This window comes from Cuculus canorus, chromosome Z (genome assembly GCF_017976375.1).
Source record: "Cuculus canorus isolate bCucCan1 chromosome Z, bCucCan1.pri, whole genome shotgun sequence".
Lineage (NCBI taxonomy): Eukaryota > Metazoa > Chordata > Aves > Cuculiformes > Cuculidae > Cuculus > Cuculus canorus.
In genome coordinates, this window is record NC_071441.1 from 14381683 (window position 1) to 14403195 (window position 21513).

The 21513-nt window shown below is 40.4% G+C and overlaps 1 protein-coding gene across 2 annotated transcripts in view; it reads right to left on the bottom strand.

Annotated features, from left to right (window-relative positions):
* Window positions 1-7948: 7948 nt before the first annotated feature.
* The window catches only part of SLC1A1 (solute carrier family 1 member 1), a 50744-nt gene continuing 37179 nt past the window's right edge, over window positions 7949-21513 (bottom strand). The window contains exons 7-11 of one of the 2 annotated variants that reach the window (XM_054054931.1): window positions 19639-19746; window positions 14793-14915; window positions 14068-14262; window positions 13425-13559; window positions 7949-9978 (exon numbers count right to left, since the gene is read on the bottom strand). In XM_054054931.1, coding sequence (XP_053910906.1) covers window positions 9738-9978; window positions 13425-13559; window positions 14068-14262; window positions 14793-14915; window positions 19639-19746 — 802 coding nt within the window. In that variant the 3' untranslated portion in view covers window positions 7949-9737. The remainder of the gene's footprint in view (window positions 9979-13424; window positions 13560-14067; window positions 14263-14792; window positions 14916-19638; window positions 19747-21513) is intronic. The other variant, XM_054054930.1, reaches the window with a different exon arrangement.

Here is a 21513-nt window from a genome sequence, read left to right on the forward strand (position 1 = left end):
AGCCATTATGTCTCTACCACTTGTTTGCCTATCAGGATGACCACACTGGCCCCTGGTCACCTCCTCCTGCATATCAAAGCAAGTGTGCGCATATAGCAGAGTTACACCATAGCCACAGAGCAAAGAATCAGAGGTGATCCGGAAAAGGGAAGTATTAACAAGATTTATGAATAGAAACCAACATATGTTGTACTTGGGTGTCTTATGGATGTGGAAAGTGTGTTTTTATGTGTTAGAAATGGCTTGATGTATGGTCCTGGGTTTTTTCAGATACCATGTCCCTTATTAGCGGTGCCACTGATCAGAGGCAAAGAATTATCTGATAAGGAGCTGGGCCAACTGATACTCCTGATGTTATCACTCTAGAATGGACTATAAGAGGATGAGAGGAGCAGGTCATAATTGGAACTCCCTCTCAGCTGGCCTGAGACCCCCACTGACGTCAACATAACATCATGGATCCCACCCCTCCGAACACCAGAGCATCTGCAAAATCTTCACCTGCAGCAACCTCATGGAAACATCTACAAAGACTTTATCACTAAACTCCGGACAGGTCGTACAGTCCCTCAGAAACCCTTACATGATGTTAATATTGGTCTAGACTTAAGCTTACACCCTTGACTTAGAATTGTAACATTACAGGTTATAAACTAACTGTTTAAGTGCAGTTCTGAGTCCTACTCTGTCTCTGTTGGGGGGTGTGACATGTACACCCTCACCTTCTTTAAGAAAGGTATTGTTACCGTTATCAGTACAGCTTGGTCAATGGGAGTTACTCAGAGTTTCAGTTGGATGTGTTCTCAGGAAGATTAATTGACAGCAACTAAAACAATGGTTAATATACTGTTCCACAGCTACCAGCCTTTCTGGAACTGTTTCGACAGGGACAACAATGGGGGATTTTTAAGGTAGTTTCCTAATGCAGGCTCTGTAGTTGTATTCTGATTTTTTTGTAGCCTCCAAGTGGAGGGTTGATTAAACCCTAGTTCCTATTGACCTACAAGCTGTTCTAGTGTTAAGTCTGCCTTGGGACCCTCTGATAAAACAACAGCAAAACAATTGGATTTCTCTGGTGACATCCAGTGAACTCTGGTTTTGTGCCAAATGTATACATCCCTTCCTGTAGCAGAGCTTGATCCTCTGAGGCCATTTGAAGCGCTATAGACCCACAGAGATGTTCCTTCTAAAATGGTTAATGGACTTCAAAATCCATTTTAAAGACCTATTTTGAAACCGGTTGCCTCTAATTAAAGAGATGACTGGAATGTCACGAGTTGCCTGTCATTTCTTAACCCCACTCTTGTTCTTGTTTGGATCAGAGAGTTTTGCACTCTTACCCAGACTATACTAGCAAATGAAATACCAGTATTTCAAGGAATCTGTTTGATGCAAATCTGCTTTCTTTTAGAGTGTTGAGCTAGGAATCTGTGCTGCTATATATTTATCCTTAGGGCAACGCTGCAAAGAAGCAGCAGAAAATCAACTATTCATGTTAGACAATGATTGCAGCAAAAGCAGCAAGATACAGACTTCGGGGCACATTCTGCAGTTCTGTGCTCTGAGAGACCACAGCCACGGAAGAAGGAACAACTGTCTCGTTGGCAAGTGACTGTGGGTCTTATAGGCAAACTACTTTGCTGCACCTAGTCGGCCAGTAATGTATCTCACATAGAGTAGAAGATGACCCCCCTGAAAGGGATTTCCCAGTTCCTACAGCATCCTGAGGAGCAAGAGGCTGTCAAGCACAAGGGTGCTTCCCATGGGTACTATTGGCTGCCCTCCCAAACACTGAGGAGGCATTTGAATGCCCATGTTTACTCCATCCTCAAATCTAGCAGGAGTGATCGAAGATGTGGCAGACCACCCTGTTGCTTCTTTGGCACACATTCAGCAGTGGGAATGGCTGATCCCAAGGTTCAAGGCTAAACAATATGTAGAATACAACTTAGTTAATTTAGATCAAGCGTCACTACATGGAGCTTATGAAACATTCATTAAGGATGTAGAGCAGCTTTTTGATCATTTACACCATCTGTTTGAAGCTGATGATTATGCTCAGCTGTCTCGAAAGTACCAGCACGCATAACTCTTCATAATTTCATACTATTAATTTATGCTATATGAAGGCTGGAAGTTTTCAGACTAGGTCAGTACTGTTTTGCAGAGTAAAAGAGAGCTATGCTTTAATCAGCCTTTCTACCTAGCTGCCATTATGAATGAGTTCTGCAGAATCCTACAATCTGTCTTCCATTCCAAAACCATGGACAAAATTTGCTGTTACTTAGTTCATCTAATTAGCAGTCAAGATAGTCTCTTTTAGTGGGATTCTTACACAGAGCTTCCAGTTGTGAGGGATCTAATAGATACAGAATTGTTAAGCAGAGCAAAAGGGTGACATGACAAACTAGGCTGGGCTGTGCACAGGAAGGTCACACTGAATGACAGCTCCTTGTCTGAGAATCTGCAATATGGAAACATACTCATGATCCTCCTGATGGAGGGGAAAAGCTGTGGAGGGACTTTTAGGTTTGGTTTCATGGGTTTCAGTATTGCAAGATTAGTTTCCTCCTTTTACATAATTAATGTTATTATGGTGTTAAGGATGTCAGGAAGGTATTTGGGGTGAGAAACTTATGTGAAATTTGTCATACATTATATAAACATAGCCATAGCTGTAAATATTATTACTGTCTCTGCTTGCTTATGACTGTGCAGTTAACCTGGGGACAGATAAGGTGCTGTAGCTGAAGGCTGCTGTGCAGATTGGGGAAATGTTTGCAGGGGCATAAGGCCTCAACCAAATTGTCTGACTAAAATTTTCTGTGAAACATGTAAATCCTATGTAGAAAAACATCACAAAAGTAAAGTGAGGAAGTGTGGGCTGTGAGGTGGATAGACTTGTAATATAAACTAGCACAAGTGCTTGGTGCGTTTGATCTAAAACCCAGAAGCAGAGCCAGGGCTATATTATCTATGATGTGTAATACATGTGGCAGACTGGGACATATAACCCAAAATACATTTTTGACATGAAGTTAACACCAGATGCTCCTTGGAATGAAGAAGAAAGGGCAGAAATGAAAACTGAGCAAGAATGGGAGCACACATGTCTTATGGACTTCATTCAGTTGTTCATGGACACAAAGATTCGGGGCTACACCTCCCTAGCACTCAGTGCCAAAGGTTAGGATGGCTACTCTGTTGTTAGTCAGCTTCTGCAGGCGAGAGTGGATGTACAGTTGGGATGTACCCAAGACAGTGAACTCATATGCATAGAGGCACCCAGTCTGAGCATATGCTTCAGCGACTCGTTACGTTTTTTACCCAATAAATTAAGCAGCCCTCCTCAGACTTTGGGTATTGAACACTGTAAAGGTTATTTCCCCCATTTCTTCAACTGATGGAAAACAAATTTACATGGGGCCTCTTCCACCACTGGAACGCTATGGGTTGGACAACATGATGTTTAAAGAGAAAAAGCAGTTCTGAGCTTGGCACACAGCTAGTCAGGAGAAGATTTTTGACTAGCAAAACCAGCTGAGTAACTATTGCCAGCAGAACAAAAAACTTTTGAAATCATACATGAATGAGATTACGGTGGCAATCCATCACACATTCTATGAGAAAGAAGAGAGTGAAAATGTGAAGATCCATTACAGTGCACTACACTGGCCTCTGCTGGCATGTTCACATGCTAGTTTATGTTCCTTAAACCTGATGTAGTAGCACTCTTCCTTCAGATGGCCATCATTTCAGCAAAAAGAGATATACGACCCCCTTCAGTGGCATATATATATATATATATATATATGTGGCTGAAAAGGAAAATATTCAGATCTGTCAAGCATTACAAGGTGGTAAATGTCAAATATGATCCTGCTTCTTGCATGGCTATGCAGTAATCGTGAGATGCCAAAAGCTTTTGAATTTAATAGAGTTTTTTTTTTTTTGCCACAACTGTAAAAAAAGCTGCTATGAAAATGACCAGAACCCTCTAGCAGGGACCACCTTTGGATATTTGTATTATACAACACAACAAAAGAAGGGACTACCTAAAGAGAGACTGTTTTCAGATCGGATCTATATAGAAGCATGAACGGCCCACCACTATGACAAAATCAGAGGTGAAGCTTGTGCAGTTCTTAGCCAGGTCCAAACTGCCCACACTGGTGGTCTCCAGAGATGTTCTTGTTGGTCACAGGACAAATACCATTTGTCCATATTACAAAGAGCTCTCAATGAAAAGATAAATTTCTATGATTTTACTAGCTTCTCTCCCTTCATGAACAAAACAACAGCCTGTTGGACTCTGCAAAATTGAGAATTTTGACACTCTGACAACCTGCTTTGGGATGGTCGAAGTGAAGGTGCACTTGCCTTGTGAGCTTTTTTGCCTTTGTGCTCTCTGTGCAGACAGAAGTGGAAAACCGCCTTGAGACTCCTGAGGCTTCCAACTGTGTAGTTCAGAAGGTGCTGGATTATGTGCACACACAGTATCATAAGAATGCACAAGTACACCAAGTTAACACAAACATATTTCTTCCTGGGTCAACCAGATGAGTTTTACTATTCATAACTATACCTGCTGGTCCTGGAGAAGCACTGGCCCCAGGGAGACATTTGCTCATGTAAATACCTAGAAATATTTCTTTGGTGTAGGGGTCTACTGAAAAAAAGTCAAGGAAGCTGTCCAACGTCCATCCTTCCATGCAGTCGAAGAATACATTTCACCACTGGTTTATTTCTATCACGTTGTCAAATATCTTGTACATAACCATATTGACAGTAGTGTTCAAAGCCTCTGCAAAGTGCACAGGTTTCTTGTTTTAATCTGAGAGTAGTGATTGCACATTCTTTGTCTAGAGACAGGTCAAAGACAAATGGAATAGCCACTGACAAACTGCTCCCTGTCAGACACCAAGGAATGGCCTTTCATATGGCTGCCAATAATCGTAGAATCATAGAATGGTTTGGGTTGGAAGGGACCTTAAAGATCATCCAGTTCCAACCCCCCCTGCCATGGGCAGGGACACTTCCCACTAGATCCGGCTGCCTAAGGCCCATCCAACCTGGCCTTGGACACAGGGGCAGCCACAGCTCCAGGGATGGGGCATCCACAGCTTCCCCGGGCAGTATTTTCTACCTTTTTTAAAAATGGGCACAATGGGACTTCTGACTGCCATGACTTTTCATATATCATGGAGAGCAGCTTGGCCACCACATCAGCCAATTCCTTCAGGGCTCTGGGATGCATCTCATCATGTCCCAAAGACTTACATATGTTCAAGTTCCTCAAATGGTCATGAACCTGATCCTCCCCTATAGTGGGAGGGGCTTTAACTCCTTGGTCCCCATCCTGTTGTCCATTGAATCAAGGGGAGGAGGAGAGCAATTGTCAGCGAAGACTGAGGCAAAAGAGTTGAGTACCTCAGCCTTCTCATAGTCTGTTGATAAAAGGTCAGCATTTTTGTTCATCAGTCGGGATACGCTTTCTTTAATATTCCTTTTCTGGTTGATGTACCTGTAGAAGTCATTCTTGTTAGTCCTCTCTGCCCTTGCCTAGTTCAGCTCCAGCTGTGCTTTGGCTTTCCTAATCCTATCCCTATACACTTCCCAGTTTCTCTGTCCCTGCTTGCACTGCCTGTGCAGCTCACTTTTACTCTTCAGTTTGACCAGCAGGTCTCAACTTAGCCATGCTGGTCTCCTCCCTTCCCTGCTGATTTCCTACATGTGGGGACTGAGCGCTCTTGCACTCTATAGAAAGCATCCTTAAATATTTACCAGCTCTGCTCTGCTCCATTGATCTTAAGGACCGTTTCCCAGGGGGTCCTACTGAGTAACACCTTGAAGAGCCAGATGTTTGCTTTCCTAAAATTTGGGGTCCCGACTACACTTCTCACCTGTTTCCCTCAGGACTTTGAACTCCACCAACATGTGATCACTGCAGCCCAGGCTGCATCCAATCTTGATGTCACTGATGAACTCACTTGCACTGGTGACCATCAGGTCCAGTATTGCATCCCCTCAGGTGGGTATATCTGTTAGCTGGGTTGAGAAATTATCTTCAATGCACTCTTGGAGTCCCCTGGATTGCCTACAGCTTGCCATGCTACTTTTCCAGCATATGTAAGGATGGCTGAAGTCCCCTAGTAAGATGAGAGCTTGTGAGCGTGAAGCCCTCTGTATTTGGAGGAAGGCTTCATTGGCAGGCTCTCCTTGATGAGGTGGCCTATAGTAGACACCAGCCACAAGGTTCCTTTTGTTACCTTGGTCTTTAATTCTCACCAATAAGCTTTCAACAGGTTCATGGTTATTCTTCAAAGACACCTCTTCACATTCAGTCCATTTTCTGATATAGAGGGCAATGCCTCCACCCCTCTGTCCTGGTCTGTCCCTTCTGAACAGCATGTAGCCAAACTTCAGTCATGGGATTCGTCCCACCAAGTTTCAGTGATGGCAATCAGATCAAAGCTTTCTAGCAGCACAGTAGCTTCCAGCTCCTCTGGTTTGTTGCCCAAGCTCTGTGCATTTGCATTGAGGCACTTCAGCTGGGCTGTTGGCCACACCACCTTCTTCGTGGAACACCCCTTATATCCATTAAGGTGTTCTGTGTAAGTTTCCTTCCTGGCACATGCTACCTCAGGAGCCTCCTGCTCATCTCTGTAAGACTTCAACTGTGTTACAGCATCCCCAGAATGCCCTGTGGCAGCAGGAGGAGGGCCCATACCAGCACCCCATCCCTCCAGCACCCACACAGCGTGTCCTCTTCAGCTTGTCATAGTCAAGCCTGATGTTGTCCCTCTACTCCTTCACATATAGTTTAAAACCCTATCAATGAGCCCTGCAAGCTCCTGAGCAAACCTGGGAGAAAGGCGGTTCCCATCTGATACTTGTAAACCTGGTGTTGTATAGGCCATCCCATTGTCAAAACCCCCGAAGTTATTACAGTGACACCAGCCATGGAGCCATTTATTAATAGCGTGGACCTGTCTGATCCTTCCAATGTCACCACCTGTAACTGGAAGGAGGGGGGAAAAAATCACCTGGGCCCCAAGTTCCCTCACTAGCTATGCCAAGGACCTGAAGTCTCTTTTGAGACCTGGGCTACTTACTGCAGCTTTGTCATCTCCCACACAGAAAAGCAGGAATGGGTAGGAGTCTGATGGCCTTACCAGACTGGAGTTTCCTAGTGATATGCCTAACCCAGGCTCCTGGGAGGCAGCAGACATCCCTATGAGTAGGGTCTGATCGATGTATTGGACCCTCTGTTTCCTCTCCTACAACTATGACCAACCCTTTCCTCCTCATGGCAGTTGTAGTAATAGGGGGAGGGGCAGGTGTCGTTCTGGTCTTGGCTCTTCCTCTGATGTAGATGGATTGGCACCCACATTGTGCACATCTTGAGCCTCTTACCTGTTGTGTAGAGGCACCTGGGGAGGTGTGGGCAAGGAAAGGGTTCATTTTTCTGCCCCACTGGCAGACTTGTTTCCACTCACTGCTTCCCTTTAAGTCCCTGCCTACATCCTGGTGGGGGAAGGATACCAAACTGCTTTGATGAGGGGCTTTTCCTGGTGGTCATCTCTATTCCTGTTTCAGGAAGCTCAGGGTGCGGTTCCACCAGTCTCTCTCTTGCTCAGACTCCTAATCTGAATGACCTGTGTGTACTCGTTAATATAGCAGGAACTCTCAAAACGTGGCTGCAGCACCAGCATTGGGTTTCACTGCTGTTAGTTCAGCATCCAGATAATGGGCTACAAAACTATTCCACCAGTTCTGCTTTTTTTGCTATAGCTATAGGAACTTAATACTCTCCAGCGAGCAGAGGATGGTAAGCTAGAACAACAGTAAACAGAGAAATTATTTATTTAGAACACATCAGGAACAGTTCACAGTACATCACAACACGGGGACTACATTAAAAGGGTGATCAAAAAAGAGTGATTCAAAAAAAGCAAAAAAAAGACAAAGCATAGATTATTGGCTAGTTGTGGAAACTGATGAGTGTTTTTCCTCCCATAAGCAAAGCTGTACAAATAAAGATTTTCTTACTATTTCTGCAAAGGTAAAAGATTGTTTACTCAGTCTGTACATTTTCTTCATTTTGTATAAACATACCAATATCTAGATTAGGACTTCCATATAGCTTACAATGCTTAATTTAAATACAGTATTATGTCTCATTGACTTGTTAAGGTGCAATTTATCAAAACCTACAATAAATATTTTCTTCTTTTCTTAATCAATTCTCTTTGGCACACGACTACTTTATTTAAATACAGAAGTATAGGATGTAATCAAGTACCTAGCACTTGAGGAACTTGAAGGTCTTTTTGTTAGCATGAGAATGCAATATTAGGTTTACCACAAGCTTACTTACAAACAGAGAACTGTATATGAATTTCAGTTTACTTTACATATAAAATGGCTAATGACTTTAATGTGCAAGGCAAAAAAATTCTTTACAGCCACTCCTCCCCTGAGAGAATGATTTTTGCACCATGAAAATCTTCTATAAAATGTTCTATAAAATGGAGCTTTCTTATGAGGAAGTAATGGATGTTTCTTATCCCACAGCAAGCCATTTGAACACATGCTTTTCTGCATCCAGAAGGGCTTTGTAAGGTACAGTTTAGCTCACAAGTTGGCACTGTAGTAGTGTTGCAGCTATGAACTTGCACGTTCAAGTGGCAAAGTAAACCAAGGAGCAAAAATGCCAACCAGTTTGTGTAAAAAGTTCAGTGACAGTGGCTTCTTTCTAGAAAAAAGTATGCCTCCTATATTCTTGATACTATCCCTGTGTTCATTTGAAGAAGAAAAAGTTTAGAATTTGCACTATGCAATGCTAAATAGTCTATGTTCACCTTCATCTATGCCTACTTTGGGGTTGATGAGTATTTGGTTAGAATACTGTGAACTGTGAACAACAGTAAATTAACTTATTTTTGCTTCTGTTGGAAACGTACTAGAGGCCATCAAAGCGGACTTAAGTTGGTGAGGTATCACTTTACAAAAAAAAAAAACTTCAAATACCAGAAGAGCAAATCCACAACAATTTATTTCACACCTGAAGGCCAATTGCAGCAGTTGGCATTCACATGAAAGGCTTTGGAAGCTTAGCTACATAAACACTGGAAATTCTTTCATGAAACCCTGTTCATAGTAAAATACTTATTACAAAGTCTTTCTGCTCTGTTCCTTCCTGAGTTACCCAACTTGTATCCTTTCAGCTGCAGAAATGAGTATTTTGGCACGTGATCAAGTTACAGCAGTTGCCATGTAGAGTGCAATCTGTTTAGAACGCAAGGATGTTAAAAGGGATTTCATACAGGTGCTTTGTTGTGTAGGTAAGACGTGGAATGCTGTGCTGCTCCTGAGTAAAACATGTTTGACTGTCACAGCTAAGATCCCCATTTATAAGCATGCTGATTCTAAATAGGCATTTCATAGCCTCAGCAATACTGTATATTCTTAAAAAAAAAAAAAAACAAAACCACACAAATGTATTTTACCACTGACTGACTATTCAACCTAAAAGCAAGGACTAAAAGTAGTGAGTCCAAATTGTTAGGAGAGATGATGAGAAGGGGACAGAACCACTAAGAAGAATCAGGGTTTGTGTAGTAAATCAAATGCATGTGAGATGTAATTAATTATCAATTAATTATTAAGCTTTTTGAGACATTGCATATGGCCATGTCCTTTAGGTCTCCTGTTTCACCTGAAAGCTGCTGATTCTAGAACTTAGATGTCTGCGTAAAGGATATGTTGTCAGACTTATCTTCAGCAAAGCCTCCATTGACATATGATTTCTTGGTCTCTTTTTCATCACTACCAGGTGTTTCCAAGGCAAAAGGATTGACTATGTTGACTTGAGAGGTGACATCCATCTGCTCCAGCTCCTTTTTAGAGAGCTTCTCCACGATCCCTGCACCAAAGGCATCCCCCAAGACATTCACCATTGTTCTGAATCGATCCCTATGGGATAAAAATGTTATCAGACAAAATATTATGTATGTTACTTAGAAAATCCTTTCAGCAAAAGTAAGCTATCCTAGCAAATGTAAACCTATTTCTTAACCAGTGCAGATTCAGATAATTCTGCAATTAAAAGAAAAAAAATCTTGTAGAACAAGAAACAGAATTCTCCACTTGTATTTGAAGAAACCTACAGTCACTTCCGTGACAAACTACTTGGTATAGGATGTGTAAAACTGCAAGTCATGTCATTAATCCATTAGATCAGTAATATGTTGCACACAGCCTTACAAAATGTTGTAGGTATCACTTCTCAGGCCCTGGAGTAGGCTGCACAGCTGGCTTTCTTTGTGACGAGCCTGCTTTTGTAAGGAGGAGATATTTTCGGGTGCAGCAGAGGAGTCTGCATTGTGCCTCTTGTCTTTCTAACGCTCATTTCCTCCACCAGAGGGGTGCCTAACCCAGTATCTTCAGCATTCTGTCCCAAACCCTGGAAATGGGAAAGACTACCTTCTCTTAGCTTCTCCTTGTTACAGGGTTGAAGTACAACGTTATATTAAACAAGTCACCTAAAGGAATATGTTGATTTTTCCCCAAACAGAAATGTGATTTGTAGGCCCTAAAACTCTGCCACTAATTTGCAGAGGAGCAACAACATCATGCAATATAGCAAAGTTTGAAAAGTGGCATTGAACTAAGGTAGGGACAGTGGAAGGTCGTGCTTTCCTATTTTTATTTCCAGCCTTCTTTTTAGCTATGCTGTTGCTCTGTGGAGAGATATTGAGATGGATATAGTCACAGATGGAAGGGACTGCAAAAATGATAGTGAAGTGACTCAGTGTGTTTCATATACATATTCTACTACAACCACTGAACACCAGTGCTAAAAATGCCCATGTGTTCTTCCCTTGAAAAGGAAAGACATGGTAGAGAAAGAAAGAGAGAATGGTAAAGTAAAATTCTAGTAGGATCAATGTGACAAATGAGGAAATCAACAGCACTGGAAACTCATCTTTCTCATTATTTCTGTTCTCAATTTTTTTCTATTCTTTATTAGAAACATGGAAGTGTTCCTCAAGCCTCTATAATAAAACCTTGGTAACTTCAGAATTAACTAGAGAATTGGTAATGAGCCACTACTAGCACATTTCAAAATAATACTTTAGACAATAAGTACAAAAGGCAAAAGTGTTAATGATCTATGTGGTATCATGATGTGCATTCCATCTGCTGAGGTGCAAAATGCACTGGCTGTTATCTCTGGCACATGGAATTAATCTTTAATTTGCTTAACACAGCAAGACACCTTAATCTGTAAAGTATCTCAGTTAGAATGAGAAACATCTTGAATTCTACCCATTTAACAATGGAACATGTAGCTTCCACATGTACATATTGTGCCTAAGAATCACACATATTGTGGACTTTCAAAGTGTAGATGAGATCAGATTCATAAAATTATGATTACTGCAAGAAACAGGAAATTACTGCTTCTTTTTTTCTCTCTCAATCCCTTAAAAGAAGTAGACAGCATTGAATAAAATTATTACGGTGTACATTATAGAATCACAGAATTCCAACCAGGTTGGAAAGGACCCACTGGATCATCGAGTCCAACCATTCCTAACACTCCCTAAACCATGTCCCTAAGCACTTCATCCACCTGTTCCTTAAATACCTCCAGGGAAGGCGACTCGACCACCTCCCTGGGCAGCCTGTTCCAGTGCCCAATGACTCTTTCTGTGAAGAATTTTTTCCTGATATCCAACCTGAACCTCCCCTGGTGGAGCTTCAGGCAATGTCTCTCTGCAACACATTATCAGGTTGTGGAATTCCTCTCCATGGGACTTGCGGAAATCTAAACGTTTACATGGGTCCTGAAAGCAATGAAGCATTCATAGAAGAAAAAGAAATCTATTGAGAACTGTTAAAACAAAGTCCACCTCTAGCTCAGGAACTCTGTATGCTGCAGGAGCGTGGGAGAATGCTTTGGGAAAAGAACCAGTACACGTCTGTTCTTACACTCTTCTTCATCTACCTGCTCTAAGCCAGCACTTTGTGCTGATCTTTACCATCCCTAGCAAAACTAAATGCCCACTGGGTAAAGAAGAGAGCTGAAGAAATCGAAATGATTGTGGAACACAGTAAGCAAACCTATTAGATGCTGTTGCAGACAGTTGACGGAGAGAAAGTACTTGTGGCTGGAGCTGTTTTTTTCTGAGCAATTATGCTTATACAGAAATTGAATTGATTCTTGGATCCATTCAACAGCCTTGGTTTTCCAAAGGCTAGTATTTCTCTCTACAGCTTGCATATTGAGTTAAATAATCAAATTTATTATATATATCATCTGTGAAATACATAGGACGCTGTCAGAAATGCTTCAAGAAATTGATTAGAAAGGGTAGGAGAGGAACAGGTTTGCATTTACTTTCAGTGTAAATATGAGCCTAAGAAGAAGACTTGCAGTGACCATGAAATGATTAAGATCTCTGTATTGATACCAATGAAATATCATCCATACTGAGTTACTGCAGGTGAACAAGACCTTGGGCTGAGTGCTAAAGCTCAGTTTAGAAGGAAAAAAATGTGTATTACAAACCAAAGTTATACTCTTTAACTTTTAAATCTTGTTATTCCTTTCCAGTGAATCACGGGAAAAAAATGAATGCTGATGTCCTTCTGAACTGCAGAATATACTCTGTGATTCTTTGCAGAATTAGCAGAGTAACATCTCAGTGTAAGTTGAAGAGAAAAGATTACTGGTGAAAAACTCCAGAAAGAGCTGTTTAATGGGTGTTCAGGGTTTTGATGTGCTCTGAGGTGAGATGGTTCAGATCAGGCATAAGGAATGCTTTCTGTTAAGAAGCTGGGTCTTCGAAAAAAATCTCAGTGAAGAACAGCCCTAGCAAAATAATGCTGGCAGCACAGACCCACATACAGCCTGCCGTATGTGTGCATATGGAGTCAAGGGTCAGTTTTGCTTAGTCCACTCATGCTTCAACAGTGCATGGATTTTACATGCTTTGTGGAAATCAGCTGTGATGTTCTGTTTGTGGCTGCATCTGATTGTTATAAACGGTGTATGTATTTAGCATAATATTGTGGCAGCTGAGACACTTGAGACGCAGTCCTCGGTACTGCCAAACTTGTCTTTCCTGAGTGTTACGCTAATGATTGGCCACTATTTTAAGGTTAACAGCATCTCTGGATCTGAGGTTACTCACTGCCACACCTTGCGCTTGGACTTTTCTCAGAATTAAAGCCATTACTACATTCAACTCTATACTGAACAAGCCTGTCCATTAGAAGAACTGTTGTCCAATTCCTGCAGCAGTCCTAAATGATTTTATTGCCTTCTTTCTCAGACCCACATGTTCCCACACAACTTATGTAAACATTAAAAATAAGGAGAAAGATTTAAATATTAAGTGCCTTAAACTTACAGAAGCCAGTCAACTGCAATGATCACAGTAATATCTTCAGCAGGCAGTCCGACAGCGCTCAATACAATCACCATGGTGACAAGTCCGGCTTGGGGCACACCGGCAGCACCAATACCGGCTGCTGTAGCTGTGACACTAAAACCCAAACAGAGCCCAGAAAAGGCATTCAGAATACATGTTGTTCACAGAAACTCTTATTTTCTGGCACAAATAGTTTCTTTTCACTGCAAGAAATAAGTCCAAATGTTCCAGTGTTCCTCTCAAACAGTGTCTATTCAAAGTCTGGTGACAAGTTTAAGGAACAAGACTTTATAGATGCTGTTATGGTCACACTGCAGAATAACAGGTAACACATGACTAACAAGCAATTGGACAGATCAGAGGTAGAGGCCAAGCTGCTTTGCAAGTGTTCGCAGTGGAAGAAAAATAGCAATTTCCACAATGCTGCTGAATACCAACTGCGTGCCCATTCTTCCTCCTCATAAAGTTGCACAGGCAAGGCCACCGACCAAGAAGTAAGAATGTTTCTGTTACTTCTGTGCTGTGAACAATAGTTACACTTTCTCATGGGGTATCCAAAGTTAATGTACTATTCATTAAAAAAACACCTCCAACAAAATGTGTGTGAGGGCTTTAGTCTCACCTAATGGTAATTATTTTGCTCATATCCAGTTCCATGTCATTCAGTTGTGCAATAAATACAGCTGCTACTGCTTCATAAAGAGCTGTGCCATCCATGTTGACGGTAGCTCCAACTGGAAGAACGAACCTGGTAATTCTTTTGTCAACAAGGTTTTTTTCTTCTGCACAGCGGAAAGTGACAGGCAAAGTTGCTGAACTGGCACATAGATAAACATACAAAGTAAGCACAGGCTTGCACACCATTTCTCTCACCCCCCTTTTTCCTCAGAGCCTAATCTGCTCTAAGACTGAAATGGAAACAAGCAGGAAGGCTGCAACATGGAAGTGAGATTTGGCTTTTAAAGCAAAGTAACTTTCGTTACTTCTTCTAATTATGGGAAGCAACAACAAAGCCTTAGTTATCCGCAAAAATACATGGTAAAATCATCATCACATAGTCAAACAGTGCAACAGCTTAAATTCTAAAAGCCTGTAACTAATGAACAGAACGGCGAAGAACTGTCTCCTCCTGGGAGGGACAGACTCTCGTTTACTGTAAGGCCAGCACAAACTTTAGTGCCCCTTTGGGTACTCCAGAAATAAGGAGAAAGTAATTTTCAACTTCCAAGGGATTTAGAACTGGCTAGGTGAAATCAGAGAATGTAACAAAGTAGCAAAAAAATCAGAGCACAAACAATGCAATTACTACTAAGAACAATATAGAAAATAAACATGTCTTTCGTTTACCTGGAAGAAATCATGAGGGCCGTCAGAAGTGCCTGAGCCATCCCCATGGCAAACCGATAAGGATTTTTCCTTACTATTACTAAGTAGATCAGTGGCAGAACTACACCGGAATGGACTGCAAGTCTGCAAAATAAAACAGATTAGTTAAAGAAATGGATACATCTCATTGCCTTGTTTTAATCAGACGGTGATAACAGGTATCTAGTTCTGTCCTCAAGTACACTTTTGAAAGACTAAAGGTGACCTTAATGCACATATGTTCAAAATCTAGAGAGTTAAAAAAATGCAGAATAATGTTCTTCCGTACTTTCTTCTGGAAAGGAGAAAGAGATTATTAATTGTTTCTCTTTCCGAAGTAGGACAAGAAATAACTAATACATTGGAAATAATTTTAAACCGATGAAGATGAGAAAACTAAAGTAATAAATAATATTTCAACTGATATGTAGAAGGTGATTCGAAATATAGTATAACACCCCGATGTCTTGCTAAATCCTTACAATGCAGACTAGAGACAAACCAGAAAACAAAACAAACTATTTTTCTAAGTTCTTCTGTCCTTATTACAGAAGACATTTTGGAATTACAGGTAAATATGGTTCTCAATCAGGGATAGATGAGTTCCACATCTTTTTGCAGAAACTTCAAACGCGATCCTAAAAAAATTACACACTTACTTTGTGGAAAACTGTGTAGACTTATGTCTACAATTAAAATGTAGTGAGGCATTTCGGGCTAAACAAATGAGATATATGTAGTCTCACCCTCTTTAATCTTGTAAGATGCTGAAATACTGTCTTTTAAAACTACTTTTAAAATTAAGTCTGTTGACATGCAAAAGATTAAATTGTCCTCTTGACTTTAGCTGCCTATGTGTATTTGCCTGGATATTTGTGTGGGTCTCAGGGACAAATTCATCCTTCAGCTTGTGCATTAATTTTGAATATTGTGCATACAACGCAGAGCTTTGTGAGCATTAAGATTAGAGGTACACAATCTGCTCTAAGTATATTTGAAATGAAACATATATGAAAAGTGTGTGAAATATTTCCTATGTTCCAAGCTAGCAAGCAATTATAGCAGCATCAACTTCTTGTGACAAGAAATCATCACAGCCTGGAAAGATGAAGCCTGGAACTGTTGTCATGTATGACCTTGGGTTTTTTATTCTATTCTCACAAGATGTTCTTGCAAACATTACTATGTTGTAATGGTACTTTGTGATTTCAGAGCAGCTGATAAAGATAGCAATAAATCATGGTACCATTTGTTCTGCCAAAGAATACACAATTAAGAGAGCAGTAGCCACACTACAGAAATCCACAACAGTGTCATAAATCATCTGCAAAACCTAACCATTTGTTTGCTTGGAAAAATTATCTTTTTAAAAGCAAGAGCCATTGACATTCTGTATGTCAACAAATGGTCTATTTAGTGGAATATAAATAGCAGCATACAAAAGTATTGATAAAATTTTGTAAAGAATTGTAGCAAGAAATGGAACGATTTATCTAATGGTGCCCAAGAACAAACTGAATTCTGCAGAACATACAGAAAAAAAAAATAAAGTGGTATGGGTATTGTTGGATGTCTTAGCAAAATGTTGATGAGAGTAAAACTTTCAAATATGTCTACACCTAGAAGCATTCTGACTTCCAAACCTTTATTTTCAGAAACTTAAATGTGCATGCACCTTCATAGTGGCAGGATGAATATGGTATTACCCAAAATAAGGTATTCATGCATATCTGCTTTGCTACTACTGATCTTCCTGAAAAAAATTCAAAGTAATACTCATTTTCATGCATAAAATGCAACTTACAGCAAGCAGCAGAAAACTTCATACCAAAAATTAAAATCAACTGAAAAAAGAAACTCTAATAGTTCTCAGTTTTAAAATAGGAGGAATCTTGTCCCTCAGAATCCCAAACTGGCATTCCTTACAGCAACCAGATGTGCATCTGCTTTGCTGCTTTCAGAAAGGACAAAGGCACAGGCAAGAGTCCACTCCCTGCAGCTTCCTTTTATTTTTTCACATCAGGCTGTGAGTCCTTGTACTATGCCTCATACTTTGATTTTCCCCCTCTGTGACTACTAACACATCCTCATCCTGACAATGTCACCATTACAAGCGAGAAGCTGAAGAGATTTAGTGGCCAGTTGGAGCAGAGGCACTGGGGAGAGTGTGTTCCCTCATGGTGACCTGAATGAGACACAAAGACTGAGATGTGTTGCAGACAGTGGTGGGTGAGAGGTTGTTGGGCTGAGAATGTGAAAGGTCATGACTAATAACGCTGGTAAGAAAGTAAGATAGAATATAAGCTGGAGAGGAAAGTTGAAAGAAAGGAAGAGGATGATAAGACACATCAGCTCTCAGGGTGTTGCACTTTTTCTTGATAGGGAACACAAGAAACAGGTTTAAGATAACCTGTAGTTCTCAGGATCAAGCTTAAATGAGGTTGATACAGAGACAGCAACAGAAGACACTGATGAACAGGACACACTGTAAACACACAATGTCAAGCAAATAAGGATGAAAACCAAAATGATGGTGGGAAGACCAGTGTTTAAGAAAATAAAAAAACAAAGACTAAAACTTCTTCTGTTTGCTGAGAGGTGGCAAAAAGGGTACTCTTGCACATTGGAAAATGCAGAACAAGCACCCCTCCCCTACAGCCTGCAGCCTTGTGTATATACTGTCATCTTTGCTCCTGTGACCTGATTACAAAATGACCCCCCCGATGGCTAGTTTTGCAGAGAATGCGTTGCTGTTAGCCCTTGACCGCAACACCTTTAGCGTCATCCACTGTAGGCCATCCTGTTAAAAGACAAACACTGCAGAGATCTACCCTAGCACCCATGAGAGAAAATCATGGCATGGGCAAGGGAGTTTGGCAGAACACAAAACTTTTCTCTCCAAGGTTTTAAATCAGGGTGCCCTTAGAATAGTCAATCTTTTTGATTGCACCTGGGAACCTACTTAAAATTGCTGTGCCTGTCAAATCCATGGCTACCAGCTAAATGGGAGACTAGATTGTGGTGGTAGTTTATTTTGCAACTGAAGTACTGTGGAGAAGGCATTGTGTCTTCACACGTCTTAAGGAAGATATGCCCTGTTACGGTACATGCAGTTACCATTAACAGGTAAAGAGTCATAAGTTTTGTTACTAGATCTAAAACTGTAAAACTTGCTATCAGATCTAAAACTGAAGTCAAAGGGCAGTAATAATCCATGCAAAATATTCCTCTTCTGAATTAATGTGAGTGAATAACATAGAAAACCTGTAGAGTGATAGTGTTATTCTAAAAATGACTTCTATCTAAATTATGATCATGGCCTCATTTTAAATGCATGTAGAAAATATTAGCCTTTTGATTTCCAGTCTCTTGTAAACATTGACTTTTGAATCCTTTAAAAAATTGATTTCTTTTGCAACTCTAAATGGAAATTCACAAAAAAACCCCGGCATCATGCACTAATTAAACATAACTTGCACTCATCTCCATAACATTTTGAAGGAGTCATGATTCAGTGTTATTTCTGGAGCTGTAATTTTTACTTAGGAAGTCATTATGCCTCAAATAATTTTTAAACAGCTAGTCTAAACATATTGGCTTTTGCATAAAACAAAACAACAGTTTTGAAATAAATACGATTATCTAGCAAAGGTTAATACATAAAAAAAGAGATCCTTCTCTATTATTTATAGATAAGTTTGCACTTACAAGTAATGTATCACCCTTCTTTCTGCTTAGTTGTCAGAAAGCATGTGAATGACGTTTGAAGAATAGCATACGCACACATAAAGTGTTGGGAAATAAGTCTTTGAACAACTTTAGATCTAGCCTCTAGACAAAACACTAATGAATCTTTAGTATACTGAAGGAATTATAGGAGTGGATCCTAAGGCAATGAACCAAGAATGCCTAGAAGTTATGGTTCACTGAGCTGTAAACAGAAATTTAAATGCATTTAACTTATTTGGCCTGTAATATCAATTTAGCTATCAAAAGGGTTCTTTGTAGGATAGTCCTCAGAGATATATAATGCTCTAGTATTATAATCTACATCACTTGCAGCAGTTCAGTTGCCCCTTTAAGGGTCCACACCTGCAAGGCTCCACATTGTGCAGGTGTAATGTCCTCCACTCCAGACTGTTCTACACAGCCAAGGGTCTAGAAAAAGAACTTAGTTTGGCTAAGTTATTCAGACAGCAACTGCTGGTTTTGCAACTTCATCAGCTACCTTTGCCTTGAAGGAGCAACTAACAGTGAAAGCCCTGGGGCTTCTCTCAATGTCAGCTGTCTGCTCTGTACTGAGGTGGGAAGGGATCAGTTTCCTCTTCAGCACCATTTATTGTGCACTGCACTTAATATGCATTTGCATTGGGTAGTGGAGGTGGGGCTATGCTGGGCTTACAGATCCCATGGAGGCTGCTGACTTAATCCAGATATCTGTGTATTTTCAACAGGCTGGCAACCCCCAATAAGCCATAATTCACCACCTCATTTTTTTCCAACTTCTAGTATCTAACAGAAATGTTGCTGCTCTCAAAAATGCAATGATACTGGCTGTTTAAGCACCAAGCTGAGAAGATGAAACAATGAATACATGGTCAAACTTTGCTTTGTTTCTCAGAATGCAAGGCAGTGACTTTAAAAAATACCCCACATGCATTCAGCAAAATGTGCACTCAAAACATCCTCTCGCATCCTCACAGAATTTTCACTGTTAAGAATTTTTGGTTATGACCTAGAAGAGACTAGGTGTTGTGGATAGCTGAGTTGTAATCATTTCCTCTCTAAAACTGCACTCATTTCATTTCATCTTTAAGAGATGACATACCCAGTTATTACAGTAGCCATATAAAGACCCAGTTTACGGAAGATTTCCCAGTTCTCAACTTCTATTATCTTCCCAGCAATTAAAAACATGATACCAATTGGCATATACCTAGAAAGCAAAAAAAGCAGTTAAAAATGCATTATCAGAAATATTGTGTGCTCATCATAGAATAATTTGTTGCACAGTATAATTTCTTATAACCAATGGAAGATTTTTTTTTATATTCTATTATGCAATTGAAGACTTTTTTAATAGTGTATTATACAACCGACTTTATTCACTTGCAGCAAGACTACAATAAAGGTGATGAAAAACAAGATTAGAAAATTAGAGTATCTGTAACCTTTTGCATAGTCTAGCAAGTACTGTATGATCTGGTGTCACAGAACACACAGGAATGGAAGTCTGCAGGGCTAAGACCAATATCTGTGCAGTCTGCAATCACACACAGATGGGGAAGATCTCCTGTGCTTACGGCAGTTGCCCTGCAGCACTGGGCACTACATGTGGGTCACCTGCACAGAGAAAGAGTGACTTAGGTATGTTGAGACCGTATAGTCATTTGTGTGTTGCCTCAGGTCCTCATCCTTCAGTAAATCTAGACATGGCCATACCTCACAAACATGAGTAGCTGCATGGGCTACTGCCTATAGAAAATTCAAGGCAAAAATGAGGACTTATGCTAGGCCCAGCTCTACTGCATTCCTTTTGGTACTAATGAGCACACTGTCACAGAGATAAGTTGCCACTTCAGAGCTCTGAGTAATATAAATAAATTTACAAATTTGTGAATATATCAAATTTATACATTTTGAAATATAGTCTAATCTTATGTGTGCTATCTCACAAATAAAATAGCATCTTGTGCAAAGCAGGGATTTCTATTTCCTTCTGAGCCCGGAACTTGGAGAAAGCAGAACTAATTCTTCATGCTGCCAGCATTAAACTTTACCTTATTCAAGGCAACAGCTCCCACATTGGTAGAAACAGGGAGCCACAATTTCATGCATAAGCAGGACAATGGATAGTCAGCTTATGGGTAGGATCCTGTATTTGTGGCATGTGTTAGCTCATAAGTATTATTAATGGTAATTTGCTGCACAGTGAGGCAGCTTAATTCAGGGGGCTGTAACTCCGCTTGAGACTAAGGCAGCAGCTTAACACAGGACAAGCTGCAGAAACTAATGTACCTTTCTTTAAAGCCAGCAAGGAGTGTACAACTAAACCCTGGGCAGGTTTACTATTTTACAGACATCTCAAGAGTGCTGGAATGAATGAAAAATCCAAGTAAGGGCAGATCTGATAGGCTACTGTTTGTGTGAAACGTGGCTATTAGAAGAATATTGTAGTAAAGGGTACGAGGCACTCCACATGTTGAAGCGAACTCTGGAAGGGATTGTGTGGGCTTATAGTCCTGGTCTTGTAATTACGATCTGCATGGACAAAAGTTCTGTGAATAGCTTTGAAGTCCAACCAAACACTATCAGATGAGTCGCTACATTTTTAAACTGTTTTTCTGAGAATCTTATGACAGAATATTTTGAGAATGTTTTTTCACAAAACCTACTGGCAAAAGGTAAAATGATTTTAAGTTGCATTTTGCACACCATTTTGGATTTTGCTCTGTGCTGTGGCTTGTATATTAATTTATATTTCTAAAGAAATTTGGCTCCAAGGACAGTTATCCTGTGAATATAATGGCTATCAGGGAATAGTGTTCAAGACCAATAAGGGCACATAGGTGGTAATGCTCAACAGTCCTCAAATCATTAGTGCAGTTGTACTGGTTCGAGACAAATCCCTAGCAAAAATGTCTGAAAAACTCAGGTTTCCAGTGTACCAAAAGAACTGTTTCTTTAGTACATAGTAAGCGGA